The following is a 26,829-nucleotide window of genomic DNA, read 5'->3' as shown; positions in this document are numbered from 1 at the left end:
AAAAAAAAGAAATACCTCTATTATACCATGGATCATTAAGCTGCAATTATATTTTATGTTTATCTCTGTATTCTAGATTATGAGCCTTTGGAAGATGGGACTGGATTTCTTAATCATCTTTGTGTCCTGAGCACCTATATGTTATATGAAAAGTTACCTCAAAGGTGGATTCAGAACAGTGTGGAGGATAGAAAGATAGATATGTGGTAAGTATAATAAAATGTTAACTGTAGAATCTAAGTGGTAGATAAATAGTCATTCACTACCAAATTCTGAATGTTCTGTATGTATGAAATTCCTCACACGCTGGGGGAAGGGATGAATTATTTGCTCAGAGACTAATTTAAATACCAGTCTTTTCCATCCAGTGTTCAATATATACATATTTTTTTTTTACTATGTGAAATGTTTCACCATACAATAATGAAAATTTTACAAAGTAAATATCTAGTACAGCACAACAACTAATAGTGTAAGCGCCAGGCCAACCTACCATAAAATTAATTATCTCATTAGAGTTCCTAATAAAGGCCATGTTGTTAGAGCACATGCAATAACTTCTAGTTCTGGATCATTTTCCCTCTAAATAATTATTAAAATAACTAAAAAAGAAATATTTTGTACACAATTATGAATACTATGAAGATGTACTACTTCAATCATTTTTACAGTTCATCTTAATCTCCAACAGTAAAATCTAGTAAAATTATTAAAATAAAAATTACCAATATTTTCATTGGTTTCTCCATTAATCATCCCATTATACTCTCTTCTTCCTGGACGAGTCACTCTAAATAGCAATGAGTAAGACTTCACCATATGGCTGTTACTAGGTTCAAATTCATTACTGGAAACTGCAAGGGATGGGAAGTTTCCAGGTTTTGTTTGATTGAGGTCAGGATTCAAAGGCACCTGCTTTTTACCTGTAGGAACTTGCCTTATCGGACAACTTACATCCTGCAAAGGCAAAGATTATTATATTTATTTATGTATATGCAATGATAAGAATGATAATAAAACCTCTAATCACAGTTATAGGAAGTACGGTTTAGGGCATGATTTCCAAACAGCATGCTAAGATTCTAAACAAAGATCTGAAAATTGTGATGAAGTGCAAAGAAAGTATCAATCAACTATTTTCAAATGTTAACACAATTGAGGACTTCCTCAATATAATGAAAATAATGATAAAGTATATCTTATATTTAGCCGATGGTCATCTTAAAGTGTTGTTAGAAATATAGAACTAAAACCATGCTTGAAGTATTACAACTCATGTAAACTACTCTTTTCCCTTAAATATTCTATTTTTAACAAAATAACAAATAGGATCATTAGAAATGAAAAAAGATGATTACAATAACCCTACTGACAACAACCTTAAGAAATAGTAAATCCACATATTGAAATATATTGTCAACAAGAAGTAATATTAATCATCTTATGAGTAATGTTCTGTAGTTATATAACTAGGGCTATGGTGAGAGAGCAAAGCCGAAAAATTGCAAGATGCAGAAGACCTTTATAAGAAGAAAATACAGTATGTATTTTAGGTAGCTTCTGTTTCAAAACAAACACAATACATGCCTACAGTCTTAAAATTCTGTTCTACAAGGGTTAAAATGGGAAAAATATTTCTCCGTCACCCCAGTTCTTACACTCTAGAGAGGACTAATATTAGCAAGTGACTGTGCATATCCTTTGAAGAAAATATTTATGCCTTTTCTTAACACAATAAGGATCATACTATAGTTATAGTCATTTCTTTTTTTGCCGAAACAATAACATACCTTGCGGAATTTTCACATTACTACTAACTGTGTGTGGGGTTTGGGGGACTAGAGAGTATTATTAGTTAACTTGAGCGTCCTTAATAATAAGACACTTACACTGCCGTCTCCCATCACTTCAGTCTACTCTGTATCTCTAGCACAGTATTTACCATATCATCTTACTATGATTTTGGAAGAGCATTAGCAATAGGGACCTCTATATAGATCATTCTTATTCACCTTTTTTGGGCTTGCCCCACAGCTTTTGGGCTTTTAGCTCCTCAACCAGGGATAGAACCCATGCTCCCAGTGGTGAAAGTGTCCTAAATTTCTGGAATGCCAGGGAAGTCCCTCCTATTCTTAAAACACCCAAGGACTTCCAAGGCTACTAAAAATAAGCCTACTAGCTTTGGTGGGTTGCCCAGGAAATTTAACCAGCATAATACTTGTTTCTATGGTAAAATGATTTCATCGTGTAAATAAAAATTTCAAGCAATATATTAATAAGTTAATGACTGATAATGCTAGCAGCAGAATTTCTTTGCCTCAAAGTACTGGTACAAGATAATCCTTTAGGGAAAAACTCTTTCTTAGCCCTTATTTAAAATACCAGTGTGTTTACATAGCTAAAGTAAAAAAACAAAAACAAAAAACAAGCTAAGACATTAGAGTAGCAGAAAGCAACTGAATTTATGTCCTAAGATGCTAAAAAACTGGCTTCTTCCCCCACACTGTCATACTTCTATAACAAAGTTTTATGCAGATACCTACAGTCAGATTAGAAAAACTTGAAGACATGGAAGGTTGGCAAAAGAGGTTATCAATTTTACAATTCAGCCATCAATATATTTTAAAGCTTTTAAGGTTTAAAAGTGCTTTCCTGATGGCTCAGTGGTAAAGAATCCATCTGCCAATATAAGAAACTTGGGTTCGATCCCGGGATCGGGAAGATCCCCTGGAGAAGGAAATGGAAACCCATTCCAGTATTATTGCATGGGAGATCCCATGAACAGAAGAGCCTGGCGAGCTTCAGTCCATGGGGTCGCAAAAGAGTCAGACATGGTTTAGCGACTAAACCACCACCACATGGTTTAAGAACATATATATTTGCATAAACATATTTAATGAAAAAAATTATTCCATTTAATTCACCAGTATCATTTTATACATCACCTTTCTTTTTTTGTGGCAAACTTTCACAAGCAGGACTTCCAGGGTGACAGAATTTTGTTCATTTTCTGAATTTTGTGATGGTTTATCTAAATAGAAAAATAATACTTCAAAATCTGTTTTAAAAAATAGTACTCATTTTCCTAAGATGTCTGAGAATTTCAAGCAAAGACTTTCTATAGTGAAGTCTTCTCAGAAGTTTACTCATTCCTTTTCCCCAAAATCAGTTCCAAATTTAACAAATATAGTTAATTCTTCTTAGTAGAAAGCATAAATGAAATAGTTCAGGAGAGGTAAGACACAAACATTTTTTTCTTTCTCCCAAAATCTATTAGAAAAATTTCCTAGTTTAAGATATATTTGAATTGAATTGGTTACTATCTTTCATTTCATTTTGAATGCTCAGATGTCTAAACTAAAAGGCTCTCTGATTTGACCAAAACTTGTAACCAAAAGGATTAAAAAAAAAGGATTTCAAAAAATATTAACATAAAAGTTATTTATAATAATATAAACATATCATTTCACAAGAATCTTTTTTTTAGATTCATTCCCCATTTATTACAAAATTATTTTAATTAATTTATCTTAATTGGAGGCTAATTACTTTACAATATTGTAGTGGTTTTTGCCATACATTAACATGAATCAGCCACAGGTGTACATGTGTTCCCCACCATGAACCCCCCTCCCTCCCCCAGAATATCTTTAAAGCCTAAATGGGATAGCAAAAATCAAGGTATTATTTACTACCTAGGAGAATCTCTTGGTTTACAGAGTTTAGGAATCTTAATTTTAAAGTGATAGTATATAGTCTCTTTATCAATGAACTTTAAAAAAAGGCTTCTGCAAATTAAGGTTCCAGAATACTTCCCTACAACTTGGCTTTAATCCCAAAGGCACTAATAGTCCAAACCTTAAATATTTTATCATTCATTTATCATTAAGTTTCAACAATATACAGAACTATATGTTATATATATGTATACAGACACATATATACGTTATAGATGAGTAATACACAAATATATGTTATAGATGAATCCATATACAAAGAAATAATCTTTGTTCTGAAATTTTAGGCAACACTTTTTCCGCTGAGAAACATTCTTCTTACTCAGGGCATATACATAAAATACATTTGAATCAGTCTCTTGAAAGCTGTATCCAGGATAAAGATAATTTAACATACCCAAAATATCCAAATGTCCAAAATGCAATAACAAAAATACTCTCTGAACAATACTCACCATGAAAATAGTACCCTAATAATCTGTGTATTCATTCTAAGCAGTTGTAAGTAGTAACTGCTAAACAAGTATTCATTCAAAAACAAAAGAAAAAATAATATTTTAGGGATCTTGATGTTGTTTTTCTATCTTGGTTTCTTAAAAATATTATTTCTTAAAAAAACTACAAATATACCTTGAATAGACAAGAGAGGCAATATATCTGCTTCTTTCCAACTTCCACTAATTTCAAAGTTCTAATGGGAAATTACTTTCTGGAAATAGAAGTATTGACAGTTTACTTTCTCATTTATTCCAGTAATATCAAGGAAAAAAAAAAACTTTAAGTGAATTTGAGCAAATTTTGAATTTTTCTGTCATGTAGACAGGAAAAAAATTTACCATACCATGTGCCAGTTTATTTCAACTAATTAATTCAAGTAAATTACTGTTAATTATATGATGTTAGTAAATAGTATTCAATTAATATCCATCAATAATTTCAGTGATGAGTAATTTATGTTTATAGAAGTACCTGAGAACAAAGGGCTAATAAACCTGTAAAATTCAAATTATGAGCTTCTAAAGTATTAGAATTCATGTATTTTTTAAGTACCACAGGAGATCAAATACAATGAATGTTTAGAAATAACTTTACGAGATGATTATAAATGATTTAGGAGGAAAAACATGAAAATGTCACTCAGGTTACTTCTATTAAAAAAAATAGACCAGGTCTAAAGCAAAACTAAAGTTACATTAGCTGCTAATATGACCAGACTAATAGGACAGAAATGACCAGACTTCAAATTTCTTACATTAAAAACTTGACTAGTTATCAAACTGTTCTAATATAACCATTCTATTTATTATTACACTTTTTTCCTTACTAAACAATACCAAGAATGAACAACTTGACCTGTTTCTTATAAAGACTTTATTCCATTGCATGATTATATTAAAGGATACATACACAAATTTAAGATGGACAAGCCCAGAGGCATTTTATCCATTTTGAAACCAACTGAAACTTTTCCCAGTATGCTATCACCTTTTTTTAATGAAGAAACATTCAAGACTATATAATTTTCCTTTTACAATATCCAACATATTGATATATCCCATTGGTTAGCAGTGCTTGTTTCAGTTGTTTTATCTCCGTACCGGGATGGCCACAGTTTGTTTGGGTTTTTCCATAAAATGTCATTAAAAAAAAAAATCAAAATGTTTATCCCTATTCTAGGTTCTGAGGCAATTAATTAAAATCCTCACCGTCTTTATAATTTAAAGTTTGAAAAACGGTGTAAATAAAAATGACAAAATCTAATAAATTTCATTTTGTTAAGTCTTTTCCATATTTTCTACTGGCGATCTTTGGAAGGATGAGGGCTCGGAGTTGGGTGAGATAATGTTATACAGTTTTTTTTAACCGCAATACTTGGAGCCCTAAAAGGTATGATTGAGTTTTAAGAGGTGGAATTTCATCTATTTAGATAAGCTAATGTTTACCTTCAAGAATGATCCCACAAAACACTGATTATTTTAACAATTTAAAAATCCACTCATAACTTAAATGGACAGCAAGAAAGCTATAAGGAAACCAGGTGCTGAGCACAATCTTATGTGTGTATAACGTTGACCTACAATTTTTAAAAGCTTTTAAGAGTTTTTTTATTTATTTTTATAACAGTATAATTGATTTACAATGTTGTGCCAACCTCTGATGTACAGGAAAGTGACTCAGTTATACACATTCTTTATTTAAAGTAGTTTCTTAAAACTTGTTTCTCAGACACCCTATTTCTGAATTACCTTCATGCCTTGCTAAAATACAGACTCTTAAACTCCACCAAAACCCTACTAGATCTGAGGTCTTAGAGGGTCCAGGTATACAGTATTTCAAACAAACTGTCAAAATGTTTCCACACAGACTAAGACTTAAGAACTACTTTTAAAGTTTAATGAGTTATAAGTTACATCCTCCATATTCCACTATTGACCACAAATGCAATAACTGAAATTGCTGGGGAAATCCACTAAAGAAAAATTAAATCATCAGAATCAACATCTTTTCCATTAAATATAATTTTACAAATTTACAGTTTTGTGGGGTTTTTTTGCATTCACAAAGGTGTGCTGCTGTAGACTGCCAGTAAGTTTACTTTTAAATACATACCATTTTTGTGGAAGAAACCAGTAAATGTAAGCTGCAGATGAGCTGACAAGCTAAACAGAACAAACAAAAAATTTTACTACTTTAATATGGTATAACAAAAATAACTTAGACTTTAAATATAATACTGAAATCAAAGCTACCTCAGCCAATTTCTAAATATTTGGCGGTCTAATTCTTAACTCTATTCAAGCCCACTGACTCCATGCTTTCCGTCTTAAGTATGACATCCAAAACAGTGGGTCAATACAACTGAAATACACACACCACACAAACAGAAACAAAAAACACCAAAGAAGCAAGGCAGAAAGAGACCACCAAATAAGAGGCAAGATAATTTATAGTGCTTTAGTGTTCTACCTATAAAACAGGGACAGATTTCCCTTCCCATTCCTCTAAACAATAGCTGAATCCATGCTACTCAATACTCAAAAGTGTTTTTAGTATTTTCAAGCTACAGAATTTCAACCTCCTTAACAAATGATGTAGAACCATAACTTTCTACTTTAATGAGGGATGAAATACACAATCACAAATATGCTATCGATTTGTTACTTATTCAACATGTCATTTTCACTTTTAGTTTTAGAAGCAATGAAAAGGAAGCATAAACTATAATGATCCTTTTGTTTAGAAAACTATCTACTAACGATGGAAAAACTATTAAGTTGGGATAAATGAAAACATCAACAGGCTTTTGTAGTAGCTTTAAACTGGAAAAGGGCAATCTATCTTTAAATCGGGAGCCATTCATAACTTTCCAGAACAGTTTCTGTCATGTGATACAGACACCAGATTATAGAGGGCTATAGAGAACAGATGTTGGGAAAAGGGAAGCAGTACTGAACCCTTACTCAAGAAATTTACTAGTGTAAGTAAAACAGTAAAAACACAATATGGTTCAATAAAGGGTATCTTTTTAAAATGATGGTGACAATCTACACATTCATATAACCAGAGGGGAACAGTTATATAAAGACTTTGAGGTAAGAGAGCATTGAGGAACAAGCAATGGTTAGAAATGAGGACATATTACTAACAGGTTAGTTTTGTAACTGTGCCCAGAATTCTAAGTCTTAGAGCAATAGGAGGTTAAGTGAGATATTTCAAAAGAAGATGTAAGGATGCCTCTATTTTCTAGTGAGATAATCCATGGAAGTGTACGCTAAAAAACCACAGGGTGGGAGTTCTGAAGGGCATTTCTAGAACGGTACTAAGAAAAGTAAGCTAGGATATCAACAGACTAACAAAATGACTATGAAGTGTAAGGATTCAAGCAGAGTTAGAAAGCATAAACATAAAGGAAAAATTAGTAACTGTAACTTAAGTATCAAGAAAAATTTTAAAAAGTACATTAAAAGGATCAACTGTAAATGAGTTCAAAGGACTTTTTCCAAAGTGATGAAAATGTTCTATATCTTAACTGTGGTTATGGTTACACAAATGTATACATTTGTCAAAACTCAAACTATATACTTAAGGTGAGTGTATTATACTGAATGTTAATTATATATTGTTGATTTTTAAAAAGTATATATACCATCTATAAACTCTACAAGCCATTTTACTAAAAGATAACTAGCATTTTTCTATAAAAAATTGTTCCATAAACGAAACCTTATAATGTAGAACAGGTTAAACTCCAAAATAAAACTGAGAAACCAAGAGAAATATTCCACAGTTTCCATATGTTATAAGATAATTCATTAGTCACAACCAGCCTATCCTATTCTTAGTTGCTTCAGTTAAACCTACATACTAAAGGCCAGGTTAATTTTCTTAAAACATCATTTTAAATGAATCATTTCTTTCTCCAATTTTCTAATGGGTCCCCAACTGCCAAACCTTTTGTCTAAGTGCTGTCTGTGATATGGTTTCTATTTCTCTTTAGCCCTACTAAAGCCTCATATAAGAAAGTAGAAATAGAATGATAAAATAGAGACAAATCCAAGTTTGAATTCTGGCTCCAGTTATTAGCTATGACCTACTATCTATAAAACGAAGATTGGGAGGCATGGGTAAAATACTAAAGAATCCATCAAAATACTTGCTTCCCCTTCTACAAAGACCCCATCCCCAATCATCCCAGAGCTTAATTTCCTTTATAAGCACTTGTATTTACCACTTTATATCACAATTTTTTCACACACATTCTCTGTTAACATATTAGTGTCCTTTGTATCTAGCAATGTCTTACAGAAAGGCACTCAACAAATGATTTTCAAAAGGATAATGATATCCTCCCTAGAGTTGTAAGATTTTTAAGGTCAGGGATCCGGACCCATTATATTGTGGTACTTCTAAAATTATTTACATTGTTTTTTATAGGAAATTCGATCCTAGGTTCCAACTGTGAAAAAACAAAAATACCTTGCATTGATCTACCCCAGAAAACACTTTATATTAGTGTTATTCAAAACCTGGTCTACCCACTGAGATCATTGGAGAAACTGTTACCATTCTACAAGGCAAGACATTGAGAATTAGACTTTAACCATTTTTACAGAAACTTAGCATTGCCATGACATCCAAGTATGTGATCAATATACTTTACAAAAGTATCCATCTACAAAAGACTGGAAATTAAAAACTAACAAAAAGGTCACCACGGGATGGTTTGAGGCACAGTTTTAAATGGTACATTACAAATTAAATGATTTGGCAGATCCATTTAGCTGCCATATAACATTGTTTGAGAAAAGGAATTCCAAATTTAAATTAACCAGCTTAAAAAATAAATTTGGGAATGTGATTTGCTATGCATAATTTCCCCTAAAAGCAAGCACTTTTAGGGGAAAACACTCTCCTAAAAGTAAACACTCTGATATGTACCTAGAATACAATGTGACAATGAGGCGAGTTGATCCCAAGTTGATCCCTTTCACAGGTGGTTTAGTCCAAGGAAAGAGGACAGTTTTCTCTCCCTTTCTGATTCACCCTTTTCCCTCTCCTGGGGCTACTGTTGTCTACATCTTAATTGGTTAAGCTGGATCAGAGAAAGGGAAGAAAGAAACATGTAGGTCTGGTCAAGCCTATCTGGTCTTAGGCAGCACAGAATCCAGCTTAGATGATCAGAATAAGATACCAGACAAGGATTTGGTTCATCTTCGCGATGTGTTCCCCATTTTCATCTTCTTAGGAAGAAAGCAATATGGCAACAGGAAACTATAGAGGGGGAATGTGAAATTTTGGGATGAGATTTTAAGCACAAGTAATTGACAAGAATCTGACAATTGTAAAGCAGTCTGCAGAATAAGGTTAAGTAAATTTAAATTCAGAAGAGACGAGTATTTTGAGATGAGACTCATGTAGGAAACTCAAATTTTAGGAGCAGACAGATACCACAGAAGGACCAACATTTTTATGCAGGAAAGAAACCAAGATTAGTGCCTCAAATTTATACACATTAATCTGACAGTGGCAGGTTTAAGACTTTATTTCTAGAGTCATGGCTATATGACCTCAAAAAAGGTCAACTGTGATGATAAGCTAAGTTACATTTAATGTTATGATGTAAACATTAAAACGACTAGCATTTATTAGTATACTGCTTCACACTGTAAACTGTGTCAAGCTGTTTCTAAAATATGTTTATTTTCCTTAAGACTCAAGTAAAAAAACAGCTGCTGTATTCAGAAAAAAAGTCAATAAAGATATGATTGTTTTGGGGGAAAAATCTGTTCTCAAATACCTAGATTTTAAGAATCAAATATGATTAGTGGTGAATGACAAGGCACCTTCAGAAGTACGTATGTACAGAGAAATTTACGGCCCAGATTCTAAAAAAGGAACAATTAAAACTTAAGTCTGAAAAGATGTTGATATGAAAACAACATCAAAACTTGCAATCAAGAAAGAATTGGTTAAAAAAAAAAAAGAGAGAGAAAGGGGAGGAAGACATCAGATCCTATTATGGTGGAAAAAGACATAATCAACTTAAGAAGCAGCTTGAAGTTTTAAAAATGCAGCTAAACCTACAAAAGAGGTGGCTAGAGTAACACCATTAATGCAATATATCCATTTTAAATAATTTACAGCTTTCTTAGGATAAAGACCAGCAACCTTAAATAGCCTACAAGGTTCTGCATTATCTGGTCATGGCTATCTGCTCTAGTCTCATCAAATGTCATGTTCTCTCTAGTCAGCTACACTGCCCTCAAATGATTTTTATGTTTCCTTTATCTAGAATCATCTACCTGCTCACCCTCTATCCTCATTTTACTCCTATATTCATGTTTCAAATCTCAGCTTCTTCCTTCATGGAAGCCCTCATTGAACATTTCTATTCCCAAATTAGACTCTTAAACAAGAGCTGATTCTCCTGCCTCATACAGCCAGTTTCCCTATGTGTATACTTTTACTTTCCAGCACTTATAATTATTACACAATTATGCTTTTTTTCCCCTAAATGCTGATAAACTCCAGAAAGGCAAGGTCTTCATCTGTTTTGCTCACCATTATATCCACTAGGTCTTAGTAAAGTGTCTGGGACATGGTACATGAAGGAAATGGGAATCCCAGAAAAAAAAAAGAATCCAAATTTTGTTACAGTACAAAAAGATGATATGAAAAGGAAGGTTACTAACTCAAAAGTTTAGGTTGTAATAACAACAACATAAAGTGATGAAAGGCACTTTACCTTTTCAACCTACTAAAAACACAAGCTTGGAAATATACCTAGTAGATGTTCTACTTCAGTTATCTTTGGAAGGAATTTCTCCAGCTACTAACAGGACCAGAAATGGAAAATGATTAAGTGGAAATGTTTCTCATTTGACCACAGGAAATATTTCTGGAAGCAACTGCAAGTTGGAAATCTTTTCATGCTACCTTTCAGTCAGTGGAGATGCACTTAGAAGTCAGGAGTTGTGACTAGAGAATTCCCAAACTGGTAGGATGAACAGCCCAAGACACCCCCCTGGGATCCTGCTAAAACAGAAAACTACAGAAAGATCAGAGATTTATACCAATGAACCGTAGTGCCTGGTCAAAACTCAAAATAAATTCAAAATCCACAATATACTGGCAAATCAGAAACAAAAGATGGAGAGGATAGAACATAAAGTATTGTATCATAAATTCTAAAAAGAAAGACATTTTAAATATACATAACCACACCAGAAGAGCAAGAGAAGATTAGGGAAAAACAGACTAGAGATGTGACCACCATGAATTTTTAAACTTGGCTGCGGAGTCTGCAGAAGCCATTGTATAAGAGAAATAGTCTTCACAGTCTGTGGGTGTTACTATTGAGTTTTAAGGTGACAAATGCAACCCTGATCTATTGTCACAAACTGACTGATACCTTAAAGAAGTGAAAACCATGAAATGTGCCATGTTTCTTTTTTTCTATCAGTTTCTCCCCTAATAAATTTCTGCCATTATCTGTGACAAGTAAGATAACTGTAGAGTTAAAGTATAAAAGACAAAAAAGATCCTTCAACACCAACTTCATTTTGCACAGATAATGCCAGGAATTTGGTTTTAAGTCTCTACAACTGTGATAAATAGATCAGGCATTTGACTGTTGTAACCTTTGGGCTGTAGTACTTGTAGGGCTTGTAGTATTTGGGGTATCTCAACAGTCTCCTGGAACTTTTCATTTGGGGAATGAAATGCATTGGGTTTGACAATGGAGACATTAAGACTGTTGAAGTACTGAAAGAACATGAGTTCCAATGGAATATATCCCAACTATAGCTACTGAACAAACCCAGGATCCAATTAAACTGAGTAAGAGCTTTATGTTTAAGATAGTACAGAATAAAAATATAGAAGGGAGATACTTTATTTGTATATGATTTAAGATTTTAATGTCTACTAATTAATTTCATGGAACAACAAAGATTTACCTTGTTCTCCCATAAGAGAATTTGACAATAGATCTTGCAAGCAAGGTTTTATAGTGCTGACATTATATACTGCTGTCTAGGGAACTTACAATCCTATGTGATAAAGTTTAGTAGAACGGCAGGATTATGCCTAATTCAAGATGCAAAATACATTGAAGGAATTTAATAACATAGGGCCTTGTGGGTAAACTTAAAATGAACCAATTTCTCAGTTAATTTTAGTGACTCTGGGAGCAACAATGAGACATTCATAAAGATGGAGTGTGTGCGTGGCATGGGGGTGGAACATCTAGTACAGTAATTCAATACCTCATGGGCCTGAAGAGCCTTGCTGAGTATTAAGCAAGCATGGTCACTCCAACACAGTTAGGTCTGTTTAAAAAGATCTTGGGGAGCTGAAATGACCAACTCACTGGTCCCAGTTAGATCCTAGACTGTTTTCAAAATTACAAGCAGGAATTCTATGCAACTCTCTGAAGTTTCTGTGAGTTGGTCAACAATACTCTGTTACAGTACTGGCAAAGTTGTTAAACTCATTGGATCAAAAGGAATATAATTAATTTTTGGTGAGTACCAGTATAATAATCTATCTTCCTCACAACACACACTGTAACAGAAGTTCTGTAATATTTATCAAAGCCAAGGTCACAATGAGATAGTAGTCATGTTTAGCAGTGATGAAGGTAGAACCTTGATGGGGGAGATGAAGAAACAGTCAAGTTTTCTTCTTTTTGTTTTCACTCTTCCTTCTTACCCAAGCCTCAGAAGACCTGAGGGCAAACTATTAGGTGTTTAGGAGAAGAGAAGAGAGGATGATGTATGGTCAGGCTTTGAGTACAGCTTCACACTTTAACTACAAAAGGCCCAGAGGGTCCCAAAAGCTTTTTCCAGGGCAGGTGAACAGACAAGGATTTGGAATAGAAATTCAAGCAAAGGATAGAGGGTGCATGCACTGAGCATATTTTCAGTCTATATAAATCAATACTGTAAGGTATTCCTTGGGCAGTAATCGATTAGGAAAAGATTTGGGATCTCAGCTTCTAGAATGAACCATCAAAGTTTTATTTACAAATCAAGACTGCCTAGATACGGAAATATAAATTACGCTGCAGTCCTACAAGTCCAGTCCTACAAGACTGCAAACATTTTTTAAATGAGATTTTTTTAAAAAATTCAAATAATAACCAAACTGAAAAGGCAAACTTAAAAGCAGTTACAAAAATGACATCTCTTAGTCACAAAAATGAGATACTGCATCATTAAGTTAATGTACATCCTATCTAAATTGGTAAGGTATGATTTAAAACTTCAAGAGAAAAAGAAAAATCCATGTGGTAGTTTTCTCAATTCCATTTTTTAAAAAATCTAGTATTTTTAGTTCTACATTCTCCCCTAAAGTAGTCAATGAATAAACAAATACCACCCAAGTCCCTGTTTCTCTTCAGAATAATACTCAACTTTCTTTACTTATCAAAGAGTAAGTAGATGCCTACTGTCTAGGATTGGAAGCATCTGTCTAGCCTAGGGAGATATTAAGCTACTGGGAACACTTAGGGATTAATTCTGGGAATCACATTTGAAAACACACATTAGGTTCTGTCCTAAAGGCCAGGTTTCTGAAACAATCATGTGATAAACACATTTCAAATATAAACTACAGTTAAGAATATTTTGTCTGAAGGACGTCAGTAAGAGGAAGGATGATAAAGGGAAAAAAAGTGCCTCTCAGAACTGTAGATGATTCCTGAGAAAAGATGGGATCGTGTGAAGCACTGGGCACAGCACCTGGAGTACAGCTGCGTATACCATAAACATGAGCCTCCATCCTTCTTCAGATGAGGTAGCAGGATTAATACTAACTGGAGAAGTTACAGAAACTTTGATTCAAAATGCAAGAAATTGTAGTAGAGAAAAATAATAATGAACAGAATTGCTTAGAAAACAGTGAGTTTCCAGCACTGGAGATATTCAAGATAAGGCTTAAGAATGGAGTCTCTGCCAGGGATGCTACAGAAGTAATCCCTGATTTGTGTATGAGTTTGGATCAGATGACCTCCAAAGTTTGCTCTAACTCCTTACAATATTGAGGTGATCACAATGAAAATGATCACTGTACTTTTTCTTTTTTCCTCAAGTTTGTCACTTAATGTAAACTGATAGGTTATCTTACCTATGAGATTCTTGCTCTCCTTTCATTTTCTCTACTTTTGATAACATATCATCAACTTTAAATGTTTTCCTGGAAGAAACAGATAAACAAAATAATCACTTCTCAACTGGGAAAAACAAACAGATTATACTTTATTGTCACTATAATAGGCAAACTGGGTATGTGATTTTTATTTTTAATAAGATAAATTATGGATGGTTAGCCGTAACAATGAATACTATTGAGACAGTGTATATTATAATACAGCAAACAAGCCTTCAAGTCCCATTTCAAAGGCTAACTTTTCCATGAAACCTTGGGTAATTAATCTGAAACTAAAGGGATTTCTCCCTACCTATAGCACTTGGTTTATATTTATTTTGACATTTAGTCTCCTAAATGTGAAACTTGAATAAATATTTTATTTCTATTAGATTATAAGTTCCTAAAGGGCAGAGATTTGTCTTCTTCAAGGAAAGCCACACGGTGCGTGGCATGTTGCCTTAATCTTGGTAGGTGCCAAGCATCTGTCAGCCTGAGCCAAACAAATGCAAATTATGAATATTTTGAAACATTCATATTTCTATTAAGTAACCTGACAAATCTGGATATTCCATAAAACATATGAAGTATAGTAAAAACACCCTCAAAGATGAGCAACAATGGCTAAAGTTTAATATGTCATTTTAAAGAGATGGTTGTCACCATCATGAAAAAAACTTTGAAGTTTAAAGGACATACCATCAAATCATAACAAAATCATGAGGTTTTTAACTTAACAAGTTTAAGAGAAAAAAGTAGTTTTCCACAAAATAGAAACTTAAATTAATAACCACACCCTCAGTAAGCAATTTAAGAACAAATGGATTCTAAAACAAGCCTCAAAAATAAATAAATAAATAAAACAAGCCTCATCTTCGTTCTTAAGGTAATCTACTATCTACATTTTTTAGAGGCTAAAAAACTAGACTCATATATGTTAATGGGAAACAAATATTTCTTATACTCCCTTCAAATTTAGAACTTGAAAAGATTCATGCATTCCACATTAATTACTTTGTAAAGCTTGAATTCAGGTACTAGAAATTACTAATATGCTCATTTCTCAAAAACAGCTATTGTATCCTACAATAAAATATCAGTAGAGAAATGTTGATGTAAATGTATCATAGTAAAACACTGATATGAAGAATAGAATTGATATAATCTATATTTCAGATGAATAAATAGCCTCCATTAACAAAAGGTCTTTTTTAAAAAAAGCTTCTCTCTTTACCTTTAGAGTTACTGAAAACCTCAATATTAAAGTTTCATCTTATAAAGCATAGGAAGAAGTTCTTTAAGAAGGATGGCAATACATTTTCAATCTCCATAGATAAGAGAGAAGAAAGAAGAAAAACATGATTCTTTTAGGCTAGTTACAAAGAATTTTTCAGTATAAATACTGAAATGTACTACTGAGGAGGTGGTAAAGTTTCTGAAAACTTTTAAGAATAAAATGTTTATCTTTGTGTAATGATTAAGAAGAAACCTTGTCTATAGGAAGAAAAGTTAAGACTGTAGGTCACAAGGTTCATCTCTTCCAACTTTATGGAGACTGTACATAGGAGAACTGAATATTAACAACCATTTGAAATAGGTTAGATCACACAGGCAACCCAGCATTCCTTAGGAAAAACAAAACAAACCATACAGGCAACTACATAAAAGCAGCTTCACCTCCCAACACGACGTATTTCTGTTTTTTTAGAAAGGTACTGCTACTGTAGCTCAGATTTAACAAGGGATATAGTTATCAAAAGGTCATCAAAACGGAGAATATTATTAAAATTCAAGAAATTTCAGGAAATTTTGGAGGGAGGATTCAGAAGCAGCTTACGTGAAACCTAGTAAAATGGGCTCAATAAGACACCCTTCTCTCCTCACCAGTGTTTCCACTGTGCCAGGGTAGTGTTAGCCTATAAAATTTGAATGCCTCTATGAAGTGCAACGAAAGTAAAAGACTTTAACAAATATATCAGATTTAATCTTACACCTGCATGTCAAAAGGAGTGATAAGTATATTCCAACAATGAATATTATGTTGTTGTAATGGTACAAAAGGAGTTCCCAAAACATGGTGAGCAAAGGGATAGTACTAAAAGCAATTTTGTAAAAGCAGTTTCAAGAACAGTGAACAAAGACCACAATCACTGGGCTAAATTCATCACCTTCCAAATTCACTAACTACTTTGAAAAAGACAGCACTCATTTGAAGATAGTAAGTTGTTGTATAAGTGTTATAAATAAGTCAGTGTCTTATACAGGCCAAGCATGCAACAAAAGAATAAAGTGATTCCTGATGCATTTTTACATGGAAAATAGACTAAATGGAAAGTGTATGTTTCTTGGCTGGCAAACTGCTTAGAAACTGTTCCAAAAGACAATTTTTTACCTATGGGGTACTAAATTTAGAAAATTCACTTCTACTACCAAACTTTTAAAATGGCTTCCACTCATTAGCGGACAAGAGAAATGTATCCCACAGACAGTCTAATGAACAATAATGATGTACTCCTTAATCCACTTATAGATTAATTGAAATTTACTTTTAAAGAACTTTATCATGTTAAATTAAAATCAGATAGCATTCTAGATGATAACTGCAGTAAATTTTTTTTTTTTTGGTCACATGGCAGCCTCCAGGATCTTAGTTCCCTGATCAAGGATTGAACCTGTCCCCCCTGCAATGCAATTACAGAGTCTTAGCCACTGGATTGCCAGGAAAGTCCTCTAGATGATCTCATTTTCATATTAAAAATATTGAAAGAAAAATTTACTACTTAATCAAATCCTCCTACTTTTATAGAGTAAATCAAGGGTCTGCAAATTATGGACCACTGGCCAAATCCAGCCTACTGTCTGTTTTTGCACAGCCCATAAGCCAGAATGCTTTTTATAAACATTTCCAAGTGATTTGATAATAGAGGACTCTAAATCCCAATTATGTTAAATGCTATCCCCTCACCCCACTTTGCAAAAATGAAAGAATTCCACAGTTCTCACTAGTAGGCATGTATTATAAAACACTGCAGTAGGGAATTCCTTGGTGGCCCAGTGGTTAGGGCTTAGAAGCTTTCACCGCTGGAGCCTAGGTTTAATCCCTGGTGAGGGAACTAAGATCCTGCAGGCCATGTGGCCAAAAAAAAAAAAAAAAATACACTGCACTCAATCATTATATTTTGAATTTCATCAATAAAAAAATGTGTTGACTTTTTTCTTTTTTGTATAATACCTATAAACTACCTAATATCCTCAATTCTGTTTCCTAGACCACAAAGCCTAAAGTATTTACCATCTAGTTATTTACAGAAAGTTTCCTGAACCCTGGCATAGAGTAGACAGGTAATTCTGCTGCCTAGTCTATCACTTTCTTTCTAGTTATTTACAAATTTGACAGCTTTCACTGGTTAAATACGTGTGCAGGCGTGCGCACAATTACGTGTGTGTGCTCTCTCTCTCTGGATCCAGAGGGATTATCAAAAGACAAACGGTTTTAACATTTCAATCCTTCAAAATACATCTAGATAGATCTACAAAACTAAACTATGTCTTACCATAAAAAACACTAATACTTGGTAACCAGCAGGAGTCTCCAAATGAGTTTAGTTTCAAAGTTTACTGAAAAGCTTAATGGTTTTCCTAAGTCAAGACTACAACAATACCAAATGCTTAGTAGAGGTTCTCTCCTTTAAAGTTTTGTTCACTTGATATGCTCAGTAAATAATCATGGGCACAGAACAAGAAACTAGCATTCCATAATTATATACGGTTAAATGTTAAAAGCAAAAATAAGCTCTCTGATTCCACTTTAAGACTAAGTAATTAAGATTAAGAAGTTTTTAAAGACATTCCTCCTATTGACTTCGAAAGTATTTCCCTTTTAATAAAACCACCAAAAATATAAAATGAGATTTCTTTATTGTTAGAACATAAAAGAAATACTCAGACATTAACTGGTAAACTTATGTATCAAAGATAAGCTCCCATGAGCCCTAATTTAGTAAATATTTAAATCAACTCCTACCAAACTTGAAAAAAACTATTAGCACAGAGCAAAAACATCAGTCAGTAAAATCACTTCATTTACTTCACTACTAAATCATTTCTATCAGGAATAAACTGGCAATCAACTGGGATTTACAAAAGTGGTACTTTAAAAAGTCACTTTGCAATCAATTCAATTACTCTTTCACCTCAGTTTTCATATTTAACTTTTCATTAGAGATTGTACTTTAAAACAAAATTTTAACATGGTTTGATCAACTTGAAATAAATTCATAAAATGTACCTTTTGATGTTTGTTCTGGAGTTTCGATGAGACATGTAAGTAAGAGTTCTATGCAAAAATATTGGCTATAAAAAAAGTTAAAATATTCAAATTAAATAGGTGAAATTCTAGGAAAAAAATAATGCTGATGAATTTTGTTGATTACTTACCGCTATAAGATTTCGTGTTCGAAGAAATCTATAGATCTGCGTTGGTTCTAGGTAACAAAAACAAAATCCAAATGTTATTTAAATTCACTCATTACTTAAGTTGTTAACAAAATACCAACCCAGCCCATGTTATAACCAATATAAACTAATCACCTATATGAAAATCATGTACTGAATATTTACATCAAGAAAATTAGTATGCAAAATTACATTAAATGACATTCAGTCTACAACAGTCACAAAATGCACTTACATTTATTTTAAATTTAAGATACTCTATAATCTTTGTTTTTAAGCCTTGCATATCTAAGGCAGCTATTTTTAAACGAGTTTGTATGCAGAAATGAAGAGAGTTAATATAAACTACTAATAACCCATCTCTTTCTAAAAAGTAGCTAAAATGAGATAGTTGGATTCCGTAAAAGAACTCCGTATTGATGCCAATAACAAAAATGAAATGTTCACTTTTTAATTAGTCTTTTCAAAAGTCTGTGCTGTAGTCAGCTCAAACAGAATACAATTGTTACCTAAATAGATGTCCCAATACAGATATGAGCAAAGTTAGTCAGTACTGAAATCTAAAACACAGATCGGCTAAAATTTTCATTGAATTTATTTCTAGCTATAGTTGAAGTTTCTATTTTGCTCAATGTAAATATTACCTCAGTATGTAAATACTATTGCAACACATATTTTTAAATAGATTCCCAGAATGTTTTTAATGTTGTTTAGTTAAACTTGTTATAAAGGACGTATGTTATAGATAGAAAATATTTTATACACAAATACCATAATAGCAGTTACATTAATGACATGTTAGTAATATATTTCTTTAAATAAAGCAGTATAAAAATGACTATATTAGTAAATACATCAAAGCATATACACATCTCAGAAACTAAGATCAATATTAGAGAAGAATCAAGTTGTTCTATGACCAAATCTCTTTTTCCAAATCTAACTCTTAATGACAGTTCATCTCTACAAGGCAGACTCATCAGAAAGCAAGACATAAAACTTTCTTGGAGGATTTGTCTTCTCATAATGTTTAGAGAATTTTTTAAATTTCCACTCAATTTTTAGTTAGCTAAGTTTTAGTCTCAAATAAACTAAAAGGAGATAAGATGTTTTAGAAAGGGTACAAACATGTATGTTTATTGTCATCACTGTGCTTTAGTATTTCCAATTGAAAGCCTCTACAGATTTCCCAAACTATATTAAGGAAATGCGAGAATGTAAATCTCTCTCAAGCAGGTTCAATACTCATTTCAATAAAAACTGAAATTCCTTGTATTAAATTTCAATTAGAATTTCATGAAGCACTAATGAGAGAGAATGAAAGAAGGGTATTAAACAATGTAATACATCTTTCCAAGCACAGCTGATACCATGCCCTTAACATATGCCACGGAAAATTGTAAATAAAGACATTGAGTGGTAAAGCTGAGTTTATTCAAGTTTCTATAAGATATCTAGCTGTTAAATATCATCCAGATACAACATCCACACCAAAGCAGAGAGGAAAACAACCAGGACGTAATATTCATTAAAGAACAGGGCAGGTTACTCATAGTCATGCTGTTTCTTACAAATTCTATTGTTTGTTTCCAGACACCTTGCCCCCTTCCTAAATTAAGTCGTAGCTTTGCCCTCGAAACAGACCTTAAAAACAGAAATTGACATCAGAAAATGTTCTGAAATGAAGACAAACACAACGGGCAGAATTCCGAGAGCGTGTCCAGAGAAGTGAGTTGCTTAAGCACTACCTGTCTCAGTTTACGTCCCCCTTAAATGGGTGGAAAGATTTGAAAGGTTTAGAGCATCAAAAGGTGCCATGTTAACGTGCAGCACCAAGTTCTTGCGAAGGCATTTCAGACTGACAATTTGGTCGATTTTACTGCATTCTTCTCTTCACAGGCTTAATTTTGCTCCTCTGAACCTTCAACCGACAGCCTTGTACTTCTGAAGTACGGAAGGCATGAAAGAAAGCAAGAACTAGTCGTGTACCGCAGATCCAACTGTACAGTTCAACCGTGACCTCCTCACCTAAAAGCACCCTGCTCTTAACGCGGGGCCCCACGGCCTCGGCTCGCGTGTAAATCTTTGGGGAGGCACGAACCTTACCTGGACCCCTTAGCCTATCTCCCCCAAAGCCCCTAGACTTAGAGCCCCCGTAAGCCGTAACCCCCGAAGGCGGAACAGCCCCCTCAATTTCGCCCTCCACTCCCGAATCAAACCGACTCCAGGAGACGAAGGGGGTCCCAGCATGAGTGTCCCGGCCCTCTAACGCTGCAAGAGTGGAGATTCCTGCCCTCAAAGCCTCCAACACACTCACTCTCAAAGGCCTGGAGGAAAAGCTCGTGGTCAGCCTGGACGTGCTCCATTTTCGGCTTCTTCACCGGTAACACCGCGGCCCCCGCCGCTGCCGCCGCGGAGGAGGAGGAGGAGGCCGAGTAACTGCCGCCGCCTCCACAGCCCCCGCCACCGGATTTGCCGCCCGACGCCGTCGCCGCCGCCACCGCCGCCGAACCCCCGAAGCCGCCTCCCCCGGACCCCGCGCTGGGCCCCGAGCCGCCCCCTCCCCCACCGCCGTGCTTCTGAGGCGCCATCGCGGTTCCTGCCTCCTCCCCCCGCCAGCTACCCGCCGGGCGGCCCCGGAGAGTAAGCGCCTGCAATACCAACCGCTCGCCCCAGCAGGCTCCGGCGGACCGAGGGGGGAAGGAGGAGAGAGGGGAGGAGAGGGGAAGGGAAGGGAGGAGGAGAGGAGGGAAGGAGGGAGGAAAAAAAAAGTGTCTCCTCCTGAGAACCCCGCTCCGCTCGAGAGACCGCTCACCCTAGCCTGGCCTCGCTCCGCCCACTTCCCCCGCCCGGCGCTCTGATTGGTCGGCGGGAGCGCGCGCCGCCCGGCCGCCCAGCCCGTTGGCCCGCGGATTCCCCCGTCAGTCACGCGGAGGCGCTTCTCGCGGAGGCGCGGCTTGGTTGGCCCGTGCGCGCTGCCGATCGCGGGCCCGGCCGCCTCTTTGAACTGAATTCGCGGGAAAATTAGGGGTCGGAGCGGCCTTCCTGCTGGCCCCGGTGCATTCTGGGGAGAGAGGGACCCAGCGAGCGGCTTAGGGAGCCGTTTCTCGCCTTCTGAGCGTCGTCAGTCGCTGCCCCCGGGGTATACAGGACCCCTGAGGAGAGGCGGGCCTCTGAGGAGCTGGGGGGCGAGGGCCCTGTTAAATGATCTGAGATCCATGCTGGATCGTCGAGTCTCTAACTTCACAGGAAGGGGCCTGCCTGAGGGTTTGGTCGGGTCGGGTAGGGTAGCTTCTGGTCTAAGGGGCTCGCGGAGCGGGAATCGCGTCCCCGGTCCCCTCGTCACCACGTGCCTCAAGCCGCCTTGGCCGAATCCCACCCAGCGAGACCTGGAAAGGACTGAGGCAGCCAAGGGGTTGCGGCTGCTGCTCTCGAACGCCGCAGGGCTCCACCAAAGGGAGCGATTTCTAGGGAGCTTGAATGTCCAAAAATCAAATGGAAACGATTTTCTGAAGGTGCGGTGAGGCTTCAGGATGCTTACTGAGAGAGGTTGTGGCTTCTCAACATGTTAGAAGCAAAACCTAGATATTTGATCCCCGGTCACCAGAAGAGTTGTCAGAGGGACAAACTAGACGATTTCTTAGAAGTACCTACACCCATCTTGAGAATCTACTCATTTTGCGCTCAAAAACTGTAGAGGTAACCCGGTGTTTTCGCCTGTCTCTTTTAAAACGAGATGCGTAGGCCCGATTCAGGCTTCCGGTCCGGACTGGTTTGGAGTCGAGCTAATACTCCGAGATTTGAATTTCAGGTTGGGCAAGATGATCTCTAAAGACGTCCTTCCAGTTGAAATCCTGTGATCTTGTATTACATTAAAATGAAATATTATCTTCGAAAATTGCAATCTATGAACACAGATCCATTTCATACTTCCAATTATATTTTTTAAATGCTTGCGTTGGGCCCTTTATAGTTAATTTCAAAATGCTGTTTACGAAGCAGGCATCTTTGGATGGTTATTTAAATAACCAAAACCAATGATTTTATCAATGCATTTTCTACTTAAGAAAGTGAGCTCTGCAGATTTTGCATGTAGTATAAAATTTGGCATTTCAGAAACATCCGAAAGTAGGTGTACCTGTTGCTGGTTTTTAAGTAGTCTATATTTTTAGTCAGACAAAAAGTTCAGAATGCTCTCCTGTGCTATACTGTTCTTTACTCAGTATATTTTTTAGTTTCCCCCTACCAAAATAGAGAAGAGATTTTGTTTTGTTGTTTAGATTTCTGAAATAACCTTTTCCTAGAAGCTTGTGGGGTATTAGATCTTGCTAAACTGCTCATCTTTAGGTTTACAGGGTTAGAAAATGAAGTTTCATCAATTCAGTCAAGGTCTGGAGTACTAAGCGTACTAAGCAAATCACAAAATATCAAGTTGTAAACCTAAAGGCTAATTTGTTAATTAAGAGTAAATATAACTGACAAAATTACCAGTCTTCATCATTTAGGAGAATGGGGTTCTCCTTTTGAAGGGGAGGGTGGAAATACAGGTGAAGCCAAAGATAAAGACCAAGTCACAGGTTATCATAAATCTTAAATGAACAGAGAAATGGAACCAAAGGATTTGGGATGTTGGTAAAGGGTATTTCCTTTAAGAATGCCATGGTATAGCATTCTAGGCTTCACCCTGGGCACAGTTTTAATGTACAGTAGCTAACCAGTACTGATCATGAGAATCAAAGCTATCCATGCTATGGAAGAGTTGTGTAACACATTCTCTTTTTGTATTCTCCTTTGTCAAGAATGTATGTAGCATACTAAAAAATCCTTATAACCTCAAACAAATTAGAATTAATTGAGGGGTTATCTTGGTCACATTACTATCTTCTTAATCAGATTATGTTTCATAGATAAAATGTCAATAGATCACCCCAAGGTTGGTCACTTCTGTGACTAGGTTGTTTTGTTATTTTTTAAGTTTGGTGTGGCAACTGTTTTTGAGACTGGTGATGCCAATTCACTGTCAAAGACAGGTATATGTTTAGTCCCTGACCTCACACTGAATTTGCATTACTTTCCAGGGTTTTGTTTGTTTTGGCTTCCATGCATATTTGGAATTGGTAACTGACCTTTTCTTTTATATTTCCTAGCACCAGACTAGATATGTGTGCAAGGAAAGAATAGCCATCATATTGTACTTTATAGTTGTGAGTATTCTTTTATGTATGTTACCTCAATTTGTGATAATGATCCTATGAAGCAGGCATTATTTTCATTTTACAGAAGAGAAAATAGGCTCAGAGAAGTTAAATCACTTGCTTATTTAGTGGCAGAGCTGTGACTTGGACCCATCACTTTAAGATTAAGCATTGAGTCTATTAGAGTAAGCCAATAAAAGAAAGCTATATCAGAAGAAAAAGAATGTTTAAGTCCTGCTTTGAGGGAACTAAAGTTGTATTTGCTGACATGTTCTGAGAGATATATAATCAAATTCGGCTTTTAAAAAGGAATGGCCTCCAAAGTAAAAATATTAATAACCTTCCTAATAAAAGTTAGTATGAAAAAATAATTTCAACAGTTCTGTTTGAAACTTAAAAGTTTGCGTATTTTTCCCTTTGTCTAGAAAAGAAAAACATAAGAACCATGGAATATTCACTGTGTATTATGGGGTTTTCATAATAAACCCCTGATTTGTGTGCGTGTTTATCTAGGTTTAACTAGATATAATAAGGGTGGTAGTAAGGCATAGTTAGAACCCCTGGGACAAACAGAAACTTGACACTAATAACCTGAGGGAGGAGAAACCACCTGAGACACAATGGAAATGTCTAAACCTGAATTTTGGGAGGCCTATAACCAGAGATAACTACTATGCCCATTTTTTTAAACTGTGGGACAAGTGATTTTATGTTTAATTTTAAGCAAAAGCAGGAGTGAATTGAGATTTATTGAGCATTCTATCCATACAACAGTTGTAGACTGTTATTTACTATTGTTAGTCTCTTACACACAAGTAATTGAATCTCAGAGAGATTAAGTCACTCTCTCACCATCCCATAGCTTTTAAGTGGGCAAGCTGAGATTTGAACCCAGTTACAGGGAACTCAAAACCCCATGTGTTTTCCAGTAAAACAAAGGTCTCCAGGCTGTCATCCTGGAAGACCCGGAGTTTCAAAAAGCAAGCGTAGGCTCTACTTCCCCATTCATCTGCAATCAGAGCTGTTCCGCTTTTCTGTGTTCTGTAATTTGTTCAAAGATAATGGATCTGCTTGCTCGAGAAATATTTTTTGAAAACCACTGCATTACTCTCTGCTACCTTCCCAAGCCTGATAATGAGGAGCAATGAGCTAAAATGGCACTAATAATGTGGGCTATACTCACCTCAAAATTTGACACCATGAAAAACATGAGTATGCTAAGAGTAATGAAATTTCCTTTAATAGTAGTGAAATAGAGATGAAAAAAATCTCTGTTTCTCACCCGTGCCCTGTCCAGAAAAAAAAAATTAATCTTCTTGCTTTTGTTATCCCTTATCTTTGTGTGAACTGATTGTTTCCAAACTAAGTCTCCCCTTCGTTTTCTAAGGGGAAGAAAAGCATTACTATGTCACCATCCTTCATAAATAATATCAACAAAACTAGATAGATATTATACCACTTCCATAATAATGCTGTAGTCTGAATTTCCATTTGAAGTTTCTAAGTTCACCTTCATTGTACAATTTCTGATTACTATTGATAATCAGAACAAATTAAGAGATACAGGCCTTTATTTTTAGCTTGTTGTTGTTTTACAGATACTGTTATTTCCCTGAGACAGTTTTCGTTTGACAGGTATATTTAGCAATTACTCTTTATAAATGACTTTGTTATGTGAAAACAAATTTTATAGCTAGAAGAAACTTAGTATCTAGCTTAAGCCTCTTTTTATACACCTGAAGAAGCTGAATTCCAGAGTTTAATTTGCTAAGATTACACAGGAAGTATATGCTGAGAGAGAATCTATAGGGTTAAATACTTGTGGAAAAGCTGCCCCTTAGCTTCTACATTCAGTTTTATTTAAGATGTTGTATGTTCTTCTTTAAAAAAAGTTCTTTTCCACCTTGCCGTACTCAGAATTTTATTTATACCTCCATACTATCCAATGGAACTAGATCCTCGGGAGACATTGCTATTATTCCTGATTGACCTAGCTTTTTTTCTTCACATTCATGGCTTCCTACAAGAACTTATTCATGTGACTAGTATGAGAAAGTTGCCATCTTCATGGTTGAGCTGAATAAGAGGGATGTCCTGAAGAGACTACCGAATGATTTGGCAGCTGTTTTTGATAGAACAACACAGAGCTTACAAGTTGCCACTGGGATATCTAGTACTCTGCGTGCCTGCCAGAAATTCCCTGAAATTTTAAAAGCGATGGGCAATAGATTTCAGAATTCTGTAACCATGTTTTTTTTTAATCACAGAGGCACTGTAAAGAGAACAATTGGGGGAGTAGGACTTCTACTTAATATCAAGATAAATTAAGTTTCTGTACTTTGGGGATCAAATGAATACACAGAAGCCAAGAAATTAATTTGGTTGGGCTTCAGAGAGCACTCTTCGAAGAGAGTTTCCTTAATGGGAGAGCAATGTTTCTGGCTCTATTTCTATTTTTTAAATCTAATTTTTTCCTAGATTTTAAAAGTTTGCAACAAACTTAGGAGAAAGAACATTATACTATCAGTTAACTCTTGACTTGTCATTATTTCACAGTGTGAGTTTGATAAAGTTATTGAAGTTCTCTGGTCTTTGTTTTCTCAAATATAAAATTAAGGATTGATTTAGAATAGTGATTTTTGTCCATAACAGAATCCCTGGAAGTTGAAGGTAGAACATGTATTATGTGGGAAATCATGTTCAGCATTATAATTTTGTTTTTGAAAGGGAAAAACAAAGCTATCTACAGTTCTTATACTGTAATCAGTAAAAATAAAGTTCTTTATCAATGA

General features: G+C 35.3%; 1 protein-coding gene across 2 annotated transcripts in view; it reads right to left on the bottom strand.

Annotated features, from left to right (window-relative positions):
- Window positions 1-21,672, bottom strand: part of SUZ12 (SUZ12 polycomb repressive complex 2 subunit) — a 43,433-nt gene extending 21,761 nt beyond the window's left edge. Inside the window, exons 1-7 of one of the 2 annotated variants that reach the window (XM_065910810.1) lie at window positions 21,160-21,671; window positions 18,825-18,871; window positions 18,676-18,740; window positions 14,367-14,435; window positions 6,348-6,397; window positions 2,946-3,031; window positions 726-957 (exon numbers count right to left, since the gene is read on the bottom strand). In XM_065910810.1, coding sequence (XP_065766882.1) covers window positions 726-957; window positions 2,946-3,031; window positions 6,348-6,397; window positions 14,367-14,435; window positions 18,676-18,740; window positions 18,825-18,871; window positions 21,160-21,433 — 823 coding nt within the window. In that variant the 5' untranslated portion in view covers window positions 21,434-21,671. Of the gene's footprint in view, window positions 1-725; window positions 958-2,945; window positions 3,032-6,347; window positions 6,398-14,366; window positions 14,436-18,675; window positions 18,741-18,824; window positions 18,872-21,159 lie in introns of both variants that reach the window. The other variant, XM_065910811.1, reaches the window with a different exon arrangement.
- Window positions 21,673-26,829: the final 5,157 nt, after the last annotated feature.

This window comes from Muntiacus reevesi, chromosome 18 (genome assembly GCF_963930625.1).
Source record: "Muntiacus reevesi chromosome 18, mMunRee1.1, whole genome shotgun sequence".
NCBI lineage: Eukaryota > Metazoa > Chordata > Mammalia > Artiodactyla > Cervidae > Muntiacus > Muntiacus reevesi.
Note: the sequence above shows the minus strand (reverse complement) of the source record. Positions and strands in the feature narration are given on the sequence as shown.